Genomic DNA, 15,820 nt, shown 5'->3' on the forward strand with positions numbered 1-15,820 from the left:
GCACTGAAACACTCCTCATTCACATTAACCTAGGGTGGGGAACTTCAGGGCCAGTGGTCTTTATCCAGCCATTGAGACACTTCCCAAGGCCACACCCCAACCCAGTCCTTGTTTTGCTCCCTGCTTAAGTGCATTTGTCTGGCTGGAATGTGTTCTTAAAATGCCTCTTGCTTGCCTGGATGGAGGAAGGAGGTGTGTGTGTGTGTGTGTGTGTGTGTGTGTTGGGTGTGTTGGGATTGTTGGAATACAGCCTACTGTTTAGCCTAAAGGAAAGTCACATCTTCTGGTCCTTCCACTTTTTGCCTCTGGCTCAGCATAACACTGTTATATGGTCCCCAAAAGATTACCCATGAAGGATTGTGACCTTGGGCTTAATAAATGTCTCCATTTGTGCATTAAACCGTAGTTTATTTTTAGCTATGGTTTAATGTGGTGCCCAAACCACACCTAATTCATTAAAAAAACCGTTTAAATATTTTAAGCTGATTTACTAGGCAATTTGTTACCCAAAGCAGCTTAAAATCAAAACATTTGCCTCTGTCCTAGAACTACAACCAGGGACTGGTTTAGGATTCTGAGACTGAACAGGAAAGGTGAAGCTGAATATCATTAGCATACTGATGTAGCCAAACTTTTGGATGGCTTCCTAGTGGTTTCATATTGATGTTGAACAGCATGGTGAACAAAAAAGACTGCTGTGGGAACCTGCAAGCAGGGGCAGAGCAAAAGTCCTTCAGCACCACCTTTTAAATCCTTCCTGGATGGTTGCACCCTTATCACTGTAATACACAGATGGACCAATATACTTATAGTTTAAACCCTATGATCCTAAGGTTGATCTTATTAATTGCTGTGTAGTAGACATACATAAGTATTTTTCCAGTGTAGGAAAAGAAGTCTCTATATCACTAAGTTGTGGTGATTCTGAATAGCCGTACTTTGGCTTTAGGCTGCTTGGGGACTATTAGAGATTTGTCACCTTGTTCTAATAACAAATTTGGAAAATGGGGATTGTAATCTATTAAAAAGAATTTTTTGTGGTTTAGGTTGTTCGTAAATGAGAGCTTCTATTTCTGCATTGAAATTTCGGAAAGTTAGTGTGTGTTAGTGTAGGGGAAGGCCCTCAACAGACATTAGAGTAGTGTTATGTTTTCCCTAAGCTACCAGATATTTTCATGGTGCTAATCTCTATGGAGACCTCTAAATCCATATAACATTATTGAATGCAAATGTTTGCTTTGGCATAGTTATTTAACAGTTGTGTGTGTAAATTTAGCATTTTCTCTAGTATTTTCTCTAGTGACTCAAAGTGTAACACACACACACACACACACACACACACACACACACACCCTTTACTAGTATTTTATCCTCTAAAGTTTCTACCAAGACTTGGTCCTTCCTAAATTTCATGTCAGTTTGATGTCTTGATATGTCTTTTTAGAAAATTTAACTTTAGGGAGTTATATATATATATATATATATATATATATATATATATATATATATATATGAGTGTACAGTATTAATGTAATGTGTTTTGGTGTAAAAACAGATTATCAATTTACATTTTGATTTCTGGACTATTCTGACCATTAACGTCTGCAAATGAACACCTCTCTCAACATGCTATTTTGGTTCCTCCAGTCTTTGTCCTACATGTGAGTTTCTTGAACAATTTATGGAAATACAGGATTTTATACTAGAGCTGTTATTTTAAAAACACTTGGTAAACACCACTGAAGACGGTGTAATTTTCTTTCAGGTAAAGATGCATAAGATTGTACTGTAAGGCAGTCTACCCATTTCGGATTCTGCACATGGGGGTGATTTTACCATTCATCTGAAAGTACAAAAAAGGCAATCACTGGTATTTCAGGGCCTTGCCTTACTCCTATATCCAACTTGGTACAAGTAAAGAACACAGAGAGATTAACAGCTTGGATAATTGCATTGACAATTAGGTTTTAAGCTCTCTAAGAAATATACCTTTAAACGTTTAAAATTAATTACATTTTATGTATCAGCCATTTGATTTATGGCTTCATAATATCTCCATGTTACTCTTTCAAAACTGATTATCAGTACCATCTGCTTTCTACTTCCTTGACAGCTTCCTTTGCCTTGAATTCAGTTGTTGACATCCATGTCATTGTTTGACATTCATTGTACCAAACTCTAATTCTAAAAAATATTTACAGTATAGTAAAAAAGGAAAGAAAAGAAGTATCATTGGCACATGTGCATTTAATGATGTTCATTGTAGTAAGTGGAACCAGCATGCATATTGGCATAAAAGAAGTTCAGCTGGAGTTGTGAGCTCTGTATTTTTAGGTAATAGCTAAAAGAAACAGAGTAATGAAGCTAGCAGCAGTGGAATAAAACAAATTGTCACAATTTTGTTTAAGTTTTGATTATTGTCTGTTATGGAGAATGGTGATAGGCATAACAATATACAGAATAGCCTATCTCCTTCAGGTCTACAGTATCTTTTTGAGATGGAGCAGCCTGACTTGCACACAAAATTGTCTACATCTAGATGTGCCACAGACCTGTGATGTTTGCTGTTTTTTTTTAAGATATACTGCCAGTTCCATGTGTGTGTGTGTGTGTGTGTGTGTGTGTGTGTGTGTGTGTGTGTGTTTAGTGACCTTTCCATTATGAAGCCCTGATTTGTTTGCCAAGTACTTGCAGTTGTTGTTGTTGTTTAGTCGTTTAGTCGTGCCCGACTCTTCGTGACCCTATGGACCAGAGCACGGCAGGCACTCCTGTCTTCCACTGCCTCCTGATAAATTATTAATTGGCACCACTATGGCAGCCGTGAGATGGAGGGCAATAAGAGACCACCACTGACCACCAACTGAGGAGAAGGGGGCCCCAAGGTCTCCATTGGGCAGCAGTATGCCTCCACATGATAGCTTCAGTTTCCAGTGCTTGCACCTTTGCCATGCAATGCCTGCCAGTATGGGTGTAAGGCTCTCATTTAGCTTAAAGGTAAAGGTAAAGGGACCCCTGACCATTAGGTCCAGTTGTGACCGACTCTGGGGTTGCAGCGCTCATCTCGCTCTATTGGCCGAGGGAGCCGGCGCACAGCTTCCAAGTCATGTGGCCAGCATGACTAAGCCGCTTCTGGCGAACCAGAGCAGCGCATGGAAACGCCGTTTGCCTTCCCGCTGTAGCGGTACCTATTTACCGAACTCCTAGGTTGGTGGGAGCAGGGACCAAGCAATGGGAGCTCACCCCTTCACGGGGATTTGAACCGCCGACCATTCTGATCGGCAAGCCCTAGGCCACCCGCGTCCCACTTAGGCAGCCTCTTAACATCTTACAGCAGAGCTTTCCAAACTGTGTATCGCAACATGTTAGTGTGTCAGCTGCAGTGCGTAGGTCTGTCGCGTGAACACTCCCGACACTCCTCCCGCGTCTGGAAAGGGTTAGTTTAACCTCCAGTTTGCTAGTAAAACTGAGTTACTTTGTCGTGAAGTGATCTGAAAAGTGTGTCACCAACATGAAAAGTTTGGAAAGCTCTGCTTTTCAGTTTCTGAATCTTGGAGGCTATCAGTATATTTTTGCCTTTGGAGCACACCCCTCCCCAATGGCAATATGCATTTATTCTTGGTTGCAGATTGTAGTTAGTGAGGACAGAACTTAAACCACAAGCCAGGGTTTGAATGACACCCTGAGCCAAAACCTGGGTTAGCTCACAGTGGTGCAGGAGTGAAAAAAGATGGGGGAGGAGCAAAGCAGTTGTGACGTCCTCTCTGGGAGGTGTCACACACTTGTGCAGTCCCCATAAACCTTGGTTCAGCTTACTGTGATATGTTACCTGGCCAGTGCTTCCATCCTAATTTTAGAATCCAGGAGTTCAGTGATATGAACAGAGCTCTGTTACTGCTCCAGTTATACAGCTGCAATATTGTTTCCAGTCACTCAGCTGCAGTTAACGAACAGCTCCTTTTCCTGCCAGTGTGTGTATTCTAGGAAGAGAACGTTTGCAGACTTGTTCCATTATAAGTAACATGCAAGTCTTGTCCCTACCATTCTTTGGCAATCATTTCAAAGCCAAAATGTTGTCCTCTCTCTTCTGCTCAATGTTAGAATCTGTTCAAGAAGGGCAATATGACAACAGAAAATACTTTTTTACTTATTTCCCTCAACTTTCCTTTTATCATCTGATTTGAAAATAGGGGGAGGCATTGTGGTGACCTCCAGATGTTGTTGGACACCAGTTCCCATCAGCCCTAGAAAATATGATCCATGGTCAGGGGAGATGGGATCTGTAGTCCAACAAATAGTTGGAGGGTCACAGGTTCCCCATCCCTGTTTTGATGTATGTTTTTCACTTTCATCTTCCTAACTCGCTCTCCCTCAGCCCTACTATGGACCTACTACTTGTTTCACAGCCACCATAATGACTCTGCCCATGTGATTTTTCTGCAGGATATGTGATACTCACCTGTGATCCCTATTCTGTTCTTTTGGTTCTGCAATACGACAGACAAAACATGCACACCCAATTCCAGATCTTTTATTAGGGTTCATTTGGGATCTGTATTTGAACTGTCATTCAAATATTCAAGTGGTTTTTTTAAAAAAGATGGGAGGTATAGGCAATCCTTATTTTGCGCAGGGGTTACATTCCGAACCCCCACATTCATTGGCGGGGCACAAATAAAGCAGCCCACATCTCCACCATTCACTCTTTTTTGTGACATTTTGGTAATGTTTTAGGGTCACTTCTGGGTTCAGCACCATGTGTGCATTCACAATTGTGTGTCAATCGGATGAATGTAAATTGGTTGTTGCCTGTACTTAGTTTTTTTTTTAAAAAAAAGGAGTATTGAAAATATTTTATCTACTTAAATTGGAGGTGCTTCATCCTTAAAAAAAATGCTAGGATTTGGATTCAGACTACCACCAGCTGAATTTTACTTTTGCAAGGGGGCTTTCCCTCCTTCTCTCCTCTGAGACCTCCTGTGCAAGGTATCCATGCACATTTTCCACCAAGCCAACTTTACACTGCAGGTCTGCACTCCAACCCAGTCAGGAGTAGCTTTTATTGGATACAGGAAGAGAGAAAATTCCATTGTGTGTGCCACTCCGATGTGGATATTTGTAAATATACACTGAGAGTCATTTATTTTTTAAAAAAGTATCCTCCATCTTTCCAGAAAAATTGCCCATGGTTGTATACAATAAAATGTATGAAGCCAAATTCAATATGAAGCAGTATGAAGCAGCAGAGAACAGGAATGCACACCAGCTCACAGCCTAAATGCCAGCCTGAAGAGGAAAGTTTTCACATGCCAAAAGTTAAAGCCAAGCTAGCAGCCAAACTATGAATAACCACTCAATTCTGGGCACCACAATTTAAGGATCAAGCTGGAACATGTGCAGAGGAGGGCAACCAAGATGATCAAGGGTCTGGAAACAAAGCCTTATGAGGAGAGGTTGAGGGCATGTTCAGCATGGTAAAGAGGAGACTGAGAGGAGATATGATAGCCATCTGCAAATATCTAAAGGGCTGTCACATGGAGGATTGAGCAAGCTAGTTTTCTCTTGACCTGGAGGGTAGGACCCGAACCAAACAAATTCATGTTACAAGAAAGATTCCAACTAAACAGCAGGAAGAACTTTTGACAGTAAGAGCTGACAGTGAACCAGACTTCCATGAGAGGTTCCTCTCCTTCCTTGGAGGTTTTTAAGCAGAGGCTGTATGGCCATTTCTCATTTATGATCTAGTTGAGATTCCTGCATTGCAGGGGGTTGGACTAGATAACCCTTGGGGTATCTTCCATCTCTACAATTCTATGATTCTAGAATAACTTTTGCCCAATCCAAAATCACCTTTCCTGTAGCAAAATGTAACCACTGAATTGTATTAGTCCCACTCCTATCCTTCTCTTTGTGAAAGTGGACACTACAACTTGCTCAGCCAAAAACCTTTTGATGGATGAACAAGTGTTGCATCCCAGTGGGAAATCACCCGAGCTGTCATTTGTTCTCCATGTCTCTCATTCTGTGAGAGCAGCCCAACCCACAGGAATAGTTTTAGCAGGAATAGCCCCCCCCTTCTCAGCTGTTTTTGATACAGTAAACAACTCATTGCCTATTAAGATGGTTAGCTTTTATTAAGAAGTATTGAGAATGTGTAACTGTTTGCAATTTCATGAAATACTGTACATAAAATCTAAGTAGTTGCATATTTTGAGAATCAGTTATCAACCAATTTAATTGAATGGATCCAAGGTTTAGCTATATATTATTTGAGATGGTTCAATATTTTTACATGTTTTATAATTGTAAAGGTTTTACTTGTTTTAGAATTGTATTTTCCTGTTGTTGTAACCTGCCCCAAGATCTTTATAAACAAACAAGCAAACAAATGAATGAATGTAAAGCCCGTCTTTTGTATTGATTCTGCCATTTTGTCTTGCCCTCTTCTATTTATTAAAATTTCACATAGTAGGGTTTGTTTGTTTGTTTTTTAAAAATGAAATCTAGATATATGTGCACACACACACACACACACACACACACACACACACACACACTTTCCCAAAATAAAGAAGACGGTAGAATATGTCTAACTGTTGCAGGATTTTATTGGGTGATACTAAGCAGGTTATTCAGCAAGTTTTCTCTAACGGTTCTAAATTCTTGAGTTTGTCAGTCATCAGTCCTGCATTACTTTAAGTCAAATGTGTCTTAGAGCTGCAAAGATTAAGATATTTTTGCTGTCTTAATTTCCTCTTGTTTCCAGTGACATTGAGATCACCATTAACAGCAAGCAAAAATCTGTAAAATTGTTGTCACCCCCCTTTTGGATCTACAAAAATGGTGTAATTTTCCAAATTGTAGACATGACTTCACTTTGACATTCTTTCCTCACTCTTGCACACAGTGACTATATAAACAAGCATTTGGTAGATTTTTGAAGGAATGATTAAAATCGTCATCAAAATGTTAGGTTTTTAGCTCTTTTAAATTCTTGGGCTGCGGTAGCTTCTCCAGCAATTCTTCATACATTAATCCAGAGCTCATGTTCAATATTCTCCACAATACTAATGCCTTTCCTTAAAATGAGTCCCTGATGCAATCCTACCAGTTTTCATTCTGACCTACTTTGTGTATCCAGTCCTCTGCCAGAACTATGCCATTGTTTAGGGAATACAGAAAAGCATCAATGTGAAACTTCGCTAAAGCAATGATTCTAAAATCAATGGTTTAAATCAGTTGTGTGTTTTTCAAGATCATGTTTTGAATTGCCTTGATTTAAATCAATCAACATTGGCAAGTGGTCCTGAACCAGGGCCAACTGAATTAAATGGTAGCACCCACACCAGCATTCCACTTTTCTGGATTGCTGGCATGCTGCCATTGGTTTCTACCATGCGTTTTTACTTACCATGGTATCTAGCATGAGGTTCAGTCAAGCCATTCCACACGGGAAGCAATTTTGACCATTTCTGGACCTCAATCACATGGAAGAAAGTTTTTGCAGGATCCAAAATCCTGCCATAAATCATGCAACAGCTGGGGGCAAAGCTAAGAAGAGTTGAATTTTTGAATTGTCACCGTTAAAATGTAGGGTTCCCCCGCCCCCCGCCTGCTAATCCAGCCTTTTCCTGATACAGATATTCAATGATAGGCAAGGTTTCACATATTGAACGCCTGCCTTTTCAGCACAGAAGTCCTTCTGATGTTTTGGATTTCAACTCACTTCATCCCTGACCAATGGCCACACTGGCTTGGGCTGATGTGAGTTGTACTGCAAAGCGCCTGGTGGGCGCCAGGTTGGGGGATGCTCATGCAGAAGTAACTTTACAGTTGCCCTGGGTATTTTTTAAAAACCCTTTCTACAAATGGATAAATTCAATTGAATAAAAATAAGTGATACTTAAAGTCTTGTTCTGAAAGGACACTGCAGTGCACGTTGCCAGTAAAAATGTTATTTTCTTTAGACATGTCATAGGTGCATTCTGTATGATGTCTCAAAGCAGCAAGGATAAGCAAATGACCTAGTTTGGCAGACACCACAAAAGCCACAAAAGCTCTGGGGATAGTTTAGTATGTTAGGCAAATATTTCAAACATATCTTTGTTTTGAGTGTGAGTCACTGCAGTTTTATGTGTCATTAAAGCTATTTGTTCATTGTTCTTAATTAGGTAAAGCTCTAAAGCACTGCAGCAAACTCTTGTCGAAACATCACCCTTTCCATTCAGCCTTATCTCATTGTGAAGCCCCAGCGGGTGCTTTTATCAGAAACAACAGGACCTCTGTACAACACGGTATCCACTATGAATGAAAAACTGAAACATCCTTGGGAAGTTGGAGTTATCGCTATAGAGATTAGTGTCAGACTGCAACCCAGCATTGCCTTTTGGAGACAAACCGCACATTTATGTGAAAATGCATGTAATAAAGCTCTCATTAGCATGGAGCTACTCACACAGTAGGACTTCCCTTCCTGTACTCCTTCCTGCAACCTCACATGCCCCTGCAGTTCTGCTCTGGAACAGGCTGGGGGGAGGAGTGTATGCTGGATGGCAGCAGTGGGAGGGGTAATCTGTTCTGCAAACAGTATGGCAGATGGACATTACTGGATATCGCCCAGTGTTTTTAAATATGAAAAGCAGACTCAGGAAGCTGCAGTTTTGAGTGAAAGAGGAACAGCACGATATTTAACCCGTTCCAGTGGTTAATTTTTGCTCTTGCAATCCCCCATTCCCTGGCAACTCGATTAGTAATTACCCAAATTGTGTTTCAAGTGGACAAAGACCCAAGAACCAATCTTTTCTCAAAACAAGTCTCTGAAGGGTGCTTTTCATTTTTTTAAAATGAAGCTTTGTTACATACGGATGTATTTAAAGGTAATATATAGTTTGTACTTTTGTAGTCCCAGGTACTATTGAATGTGAATGAGTGCCACATGGCTGGGTTTATACACAATATCTATAGAATTGGGAACACAGTCCTCATACTATGTTTGCTGCGGGGAAACCTAGCTATTTAACCTATCGCTCACCATTCATGATCGATTAACGTCATACAGTCAAACCTCGGCTGTCAAATATAATCCGTTCCGGAAGACTGTTTGACTTCCGAAATGTTTGACCACCGAGCATCAAAGGCGATCGGCAAAGTCTTTGGAGAAAAAAGAAGAAAACTCTGGGGTTTTGGCGTTCGAGAGCCGAAACGTTCCAAAACAGAGCAGTTCAGGAACCGAGGTCTGACTGTATTTGTATTCTTTTGCCCAGGTCCAAAAGTCTGAATAAGCTCCTGTGACTTTCAAGAAACATGTGTGCCTTTTGTGTATAGGCATGCCTAGGCATGTGCCTTTATTAGGTCTGCAACCTAGAACCAATTAATTGGTTCTGGCATGTGAGGGAATGCCATTTGTTGGAGGATAAGGCTATCAGTGGCTATTGGCTATGATGACACTATGTTCTGCCTCCACAGTCATAGTGATATGCCTCTGAAGATCACTTGCTGGAAACCACAGTAGGGGAAGGTGCTCTTGTGCCCTGGTCCTGCTTGCGGGTTTCCCACAGACATCTGGGTAACCACTGTGAGAACAGGATGCTGGACTAGATGAGTCATTGGCCTGATCCAGCACACTCTTCCTTTGTGCCATTATTCATTTCTAGGATGACACTAATGCCAACAAAATTTATACGATTACCGTAGTGTGTTGTGGCACTAACTCTTGTTCACCTGAGTGGGGAAAAATAGTGAAGTCAGAGTCTGAAATCAATACTGAAAGTGTAAAGCCGGGTTCCGGTTTCCACCTGCAGGAATGGCTGACCTGTTTTCCATCCCTCCGACCTTCATAAGGAATTTGGCGGTTGCTAGGGGAGTAAATGGCAACCCCCTTACCTCTCCGGGGGTTACGGAGAGGGGCCGCTGGCCCGCGATGCCCCCTAACCCACTCCGATTGTTAAAGGAGGGGGGGGGGCTTGGGCTGAAGCACTTATGAGGAATGTCGGAACTCCCGGACGCTAACCTGCATGGTGGGGATTTCCATGATTAAAGAAGATAATTAGGCTTAAATCCATGGACATACTTCAGAAGGAGGGGCAGAAGCTCTGTTTACTGCCGAGGAATTTACGCTGCTGAGGGTGAGGAGTCAAAGGCTGTATTTTATCTTAAAGGAGGATTGATGGGGACGGAACGACAAGGGAAGTGAGTCTTTTTTTATTTTTTGCATATGAGTTACTTCGTACCTTCCCAGACGTGATGTCCTGGCTTGTTTGGAACGAAAGAGAAACAAAAGGTATCTGTGTGAGTTGAATTTTATAAACTGTTGATACTGAGTATATTTTTTGAAGATGTGGAGTTGCTGACGAGAGAAGCTCCCCTCTAGCTGGAGGGAAGGAGTGCCTGGAATGCGTTCGGAGGATTTATGAGATGTGACACACTTTGAATTTGAACAGCGACCTGAAGCTAAGTTCAGCTATAGGGCAAGGAGAGCCACTAATTTATCAAGAATCTATGCATAATGTGATGACTGGATCTTCTGCCTGGAAAAGCTGTAAATTTCATAAAGATCGTTAATCTACATAGTTATGAGAAGAAAATGAAACTGATTTGAGTTTTCTAAGATGGCGCTGCTTCGTGTTGAAAGACCGACGCAACAGGGACGCTCCAGACCAAGAAGATTTATGGGGAGGCTGGACTGATTAACTCACACAGGAGAAAGAACATATGTGAAATCTTGTTTGATATTTATCTCAGCAGCTGGGGAAAAATCGGATGAAAGAGGAAAATATCTATGTGACTGTAAGGGAAAGATCGGGACTATTATAGACTTTGAGTGATGATTTGGACTTTAGAAAAAAGACGGCAGTGAGCAGTTGCGAGGAATCCCCAATTTCTTGAAGCATGGGAACCCCGAAAATTTTAGATGATTTGGCATAACATTCGGTTTGATTGATATGTATTTGTATAATTTGAAATAATGGATGTGATATAAATGTTTTTAATTGGAAAATATATTATAAAAAAAGAAAGAAAGTGTAAAGCCATAGTTTTCTTGTAGTATTTTAATTAACATTTTAATGTGGAAGAAGTGTGTGTGTGTGTGTGTGTTTAACCTAGAGTTAAACTTGGAGACATTAACCTCCTGTGACATTAGTCTGGAAAGCAAGGAACAGTTTTATTTTGTTAGATTTACTGTCTGTAAACTAAGACTAGTTCATAATGTAAATTTTGGAATTATTGTGATTGTATTGAAAGTAAGCAGATATTATAGGGGTAGGCAGCATGGTGTCTTCCAGATGCTTTGAACTACTATGGTATTGGTAGTTCAAGTAAAAAAATATGAAAATGTTTTCCTTTTATCTGCTATTGGTAAGCTTCATTATATACGGTAGGTTAAAATTCTGCTGACAGCACTGAAACAGGAAGCATAGCCCCGAACCTGTAATATAGCCCATTTCCCCACCAGCTGTGTTAAGGATGCACAAAATTTAGAAATAAACATTTTCTAGTTTTGCATCATGTTAATGTTCCTTTTTGTTGCTTGCTTGATTTACATCTAATTAATTGTTTCTGATACTAAGCTGAATTTAGAATTTGTATTGTAGGCCACTTTTTTTGACTCTTTTCTGTGTTTCTGGATTAACAGGAAATGCTTTATTGCAGTGGTTTTCAACCAATGTGCCGTGGCACCCTGGGGTGCCTTGAATGATGGTCAAGGGTGCCACACTCCTTATGTCTCTGCCTCCCAAAGACTTGCACATGGGGAATTATGTGGGTGCTTGGGCACCCAGGGAGCCAGCACCAATGGTGAGGAGGCACCTCTCTCTGGGGTGGGGGTAGGGATGGCTCAAAGACCAGGGGGCGGCAGCAGTGGCTGCCCAGAGGACTCCAAAGGAGAGGAGGGTGAGGGAACACTCCACAAGGGAGGTTCTTCAAAAATGGGTGAGAGGCTGCCAGCTCTACAGGCAAGGGGTGACATAACTGGGCTCCTGAGCCCCACAGGGGTGCTGCAGAGAGAATGTAGTTGGTCAAGAGAGCCATGGAGTCAAAAAGGTTGAAAACCTCTGCTTTATTGCCATGGCTTGTCTGTCATTGTTACTGCTGCATTTTTAAAAAAGCTAAGAATTTGGCATAAATATGATCTGACATTTTATTAGAAAGTCTATCCACATTAAACTTAGGTTGTAAACATATGCATATTGCCAATTGGCCTCAGCTTCATAATACTTCCCTGGCTTTAGTTCTGTTACCCGCTGGGGAGGTAAATGTTGCCAACATTATGAAGATATGTTCACACCAAAATAAAAACTTAGTTGGTCTTTAAGGTGCTGCTGGAAGGAATTTTTTTTATTATGAAGATTGTGATTCTCTTTAAAATTGTTCCCCCAATAGCACCTATGTTTTCTTTATGCATGTAGTTAAGGTGTTGTAAATAGTCCAGTTGAAGCTTTTGGTTTCTGTGTCATGATATCATGGTAAAAGTGCTAAAATGGTTGCTAATGAATTTCAGAGTTGTATTGCCCAAACAATGAAAGAGTGCGGCTATGGAAGATCTATACCCACAGGGTTTTTCCTGAAGCAATTCCTGGTACTAACTAAACCCATCCCATATGTGAAAAACAGTTTAGCACTGTGGTGTTGGGTGAGATACTTGGGAGAGGGAGAGAAATCTCTGGATCTGATCCACAGCTTTTTAAAAACTATTTTGATAAGGCGTATGCTTTCTGAAATGTTGTTGTTGTTGTGATTTTTAAAAAGACATTTAGGGTCACTGTATTTCTCCTGCTCTGATAGTACAATGTTTTGAAACTGAAATGGATATGGCTATTCAAGCATTGCACATGGGCACATTTCCAGGACTTCTTGTATCCTTCAAGACTAGCATGTTATCCAGTTGAACTGACTAGCAGGCTACAATTCAAACTCTAGATTGTGTGTGGCAAATAAATAGTAATCTATGATTTTGACGAGCACCTCATTAGAAGCCAGCTTATATATACTATCCTGTTGTTGTTTAGTTGTTTAGTCGTGTCCGATACTGTCCTATAATGAATCAAAAGTCAGGCAGCTGGCATGTTAGAAAGAGTGTTTCTGAAGGCCATCTATTCTTATAGTTTGTGCAATGAGACTGAAAATGGGTCAATGTTCAGGTGTAAAATAAAATCGGTAAAAATAGAGGCTGCAATCTAGCACATAAGCGAGAGCTCATTTTAATTATTTCAGTTAAAGGCAGAAGGAGTGAAGCACAGTTATGTATGCTACTTTTCATAAATAACATTTACATCCTTATTTCCCCCCCATTTCACATTTTTTAAAAGAGTAATGTGCTGCCCTTGTCTTACATCGTAGTTATGCCAGGGATGGAGCCACAATATCTGAATTCATTATTGTTTCGCAAACACTTGCCTCAATATATTGCTTGGTAAGGACCTGGGTGGCTGAAAAGAAGCAAAATGCAACCTGGACCGGCAAGAATTTGGTATCCAATGTTTATGTTTCAGAAGAACATTTCAGGGCCTATGGTCAAAGTGCCACTTCCCATCCCCCCTCAACCTACAAGACTCCCCCAAAAGAAATGATAAATAAAAACAAAAACTGTTGTTTCACCTCCTCCTGTCGTAAAAGAAAATGTTCTTAGAAATATTATCATTTATTCAGGTTTCAATATAAGGTGGTGGTAGGGAAAGCAACAATTAATATCAGTGGTTAATTCCTTAGGAATTGGATTTTGATTACTTTGAAACTCCCCCCCCCCCATTCTCTCCTGATTTCTTGAGGCAGACTGCCAGTAGTAGGTGGATCATGCTGACGGAGACATGTAAGATACAGCACCGCTCTTGTTGAGGAGCTCATCATTATGTTTTTCTCTTCCACCTCTCCTTTCTTTAACAGTGAATGGTGCCTACAATCATTGTAATTTGATATCTGAGAAGAATAACTTGATGGATGTGGAGATGACAAATAGCTTGGGGCCCGTGTGTAGACAGAACCTGCTCATCCACTCAGGAAGCTCGCTTACCCGAGACCACCCGTTGCCTTGCGAAAGACTCCTACATGTTAGTCAGCTGAACTTGTCTCGCTCAGATACAAGGTATTGTTTTCAGTTTTGACTGCCTTATGTGCTCTTACCATTCAGAAGTTGTCACAGGTCTGAAAACTTCAGCAGTTACGCACCATGCTATTTTGTCAACTTGAGTTATTAATCTTTTTATTTATTATGTGTGTGTACTGCCCTTCATCCAAGGATCACAGGGTGGTTTACAATATTAAAACACAAAAATACATAACACAGTAACAAACAACAACAACAACAGCCCTAGTTTAAAATGCCATAATCAGCTGAAGGCCTGAGATAAAGACCATTTACCGTAACTCTGATGGTGGTGACATTTGCAGCTTTCCCTGGCTGAGAGTCGGAAGCAGTAGCCCTGCACAGCCCTCTGCTTTGGCCTTGGCTGGCCATGGGGGCTTCCGGATTGCCCTCCAATAATTAAAATAATAATAATGGGCCACTCAGGGGCCCAAAAAAGTGGGGACGCCCCAGCTGCAATCCTGGCTAGGTCAGCCTTCAGTCTGGTTTGCCTGCAGGGCACAAAAGCAGGGTGTGCTGTTGTCTGTGCGCAGTCTGGAATGGGCAACATGGGCATCAGCAGACAAGTGGAGATGGTGGATCAGTTGTTGACATTCTTGGATCCATGACTGCATGAAGGTTGGGAAACAGCAAGGATCACCCACTCCACATCCTCTTCGGGGTTTGAGCAGTGGGTTGTTGTTGTTGTTGTTGTTGTTGTTGTTGTTGTTGTTTTAAAGTTTCATTCCCTCAGGTTTCAGTACCAACTTTATTTCCTCCCATTTTCCTTTCCTTTTAGTCTTTTACTAAAAGACTTTCACCCTGACAGGCAAATGCATTAGAGCACCAGGAGTCTTGGAGGCTGCAGAACATTTCCTTCCCTCCCCCCCACCCCTGTATTCCTCTACAAGAGGAATGTTTTTGCTTGGTGCCTAAATACCGTATATGTAATGAAGGCGCTGAGCAAGCCTCCCCGGGAAGAGCGTTCCATCGTGTACCTTCAAGTATGCCCTTCTTTTGTGTTCTAGTTCTAAGAATCGAAAGAGGGGAGGAGGGGGGGGGCAATAGTTTCCTCTTGGCTTCTTGAAATAGGCTTTATCCATTGCCACAATCTCTGATATGGTTTCCTGTAGTCAAAATGAAATCAAGATTTGCCATTCCAAGAGGTGGTTTGTTGCTCATCCCCTTTAGCCAAACATGCAACATGAATGGCGAATGACTGGATGGTAAGTAAAGAAGAGGATTTTTGCTCAACAAGCATGTGGATGAGACATTGGTCTATTTTTCACCCTCCTCTCCAATTACTTATTTCAAGGGTAGCCCTGCAGGTGTTGTTGGACTACAACTTCCGTTGGTCCCAGCCAGCTTGGCCAATTGTGGAGGGCACCTCAGTTATGGAGTGCTTTAATTCCATGTATGAGGCTCGATCCCATCTTCAGTAAAGAATTTGTTGTAGATCAGAAGAAAAATAATTGCTGGGTTCTGGACAAGCTGCTGACTTGAGTTTAGAATGAATCAGGGATCTGGCCTCAAGTACTTGAAAAAGGATGTTTTCAAGCTACAACTTGAAGGAAGATAGAAAATAATAAAACAACCCCCATAGGAGGATATCATAAGTTCCCATCTAGTCAACAGGACATTTCTCTCTCTCTCTCTCTCTCTCTCTCTCTCTCTCTCTCTCTCTCTCTCTCTCATTAAAAAAATCATTTAAGACTTCTGTGCTTTTTTAAGGATAGGAAACTATATATAAAAAACCCATTTTTATCC

General features: G+C 41.2%; 1 protein-coding gene across 4 annotated transcripts in view; it reads left to right on the forward strand.

Annotated features, from left to right (window-relative positions):
• Positions 1-15,820, forward strand: part of GLIS1 (GLIS family zinc finger 1) — a 191,932-nt gene that overhangs the window by 59,419 nt on the left and 116,693 nt on the right. For all 4 annotated transcript variants that reach the window (XM_088674042.1, XM_088674040.1, XM_088674041.1 and 1 more), the window contains exon 3: positions 13,876-14,074. In XM_088674042.1, the coding sequence (XP_088530168.1) occupies positions 13,876-14,074 (199 nt within the window). The remainder of the gene's footprint in view (positions 1-13,875; positions 14,075-15,820) is intronic.

Source organism: Zootoca vivipara, chromosome 7, assembly GCF_965207765.1.
Source record: "Zootoca vivipara chromosome 7, rZooViv2.hap1.1, whole genome shotgun sequence".
NCBI lineage: Eukaryota > Metazoa > Chordata > Lepidosauria > Squamata > Lacertidae > Zootoca > Zootoca vivipara.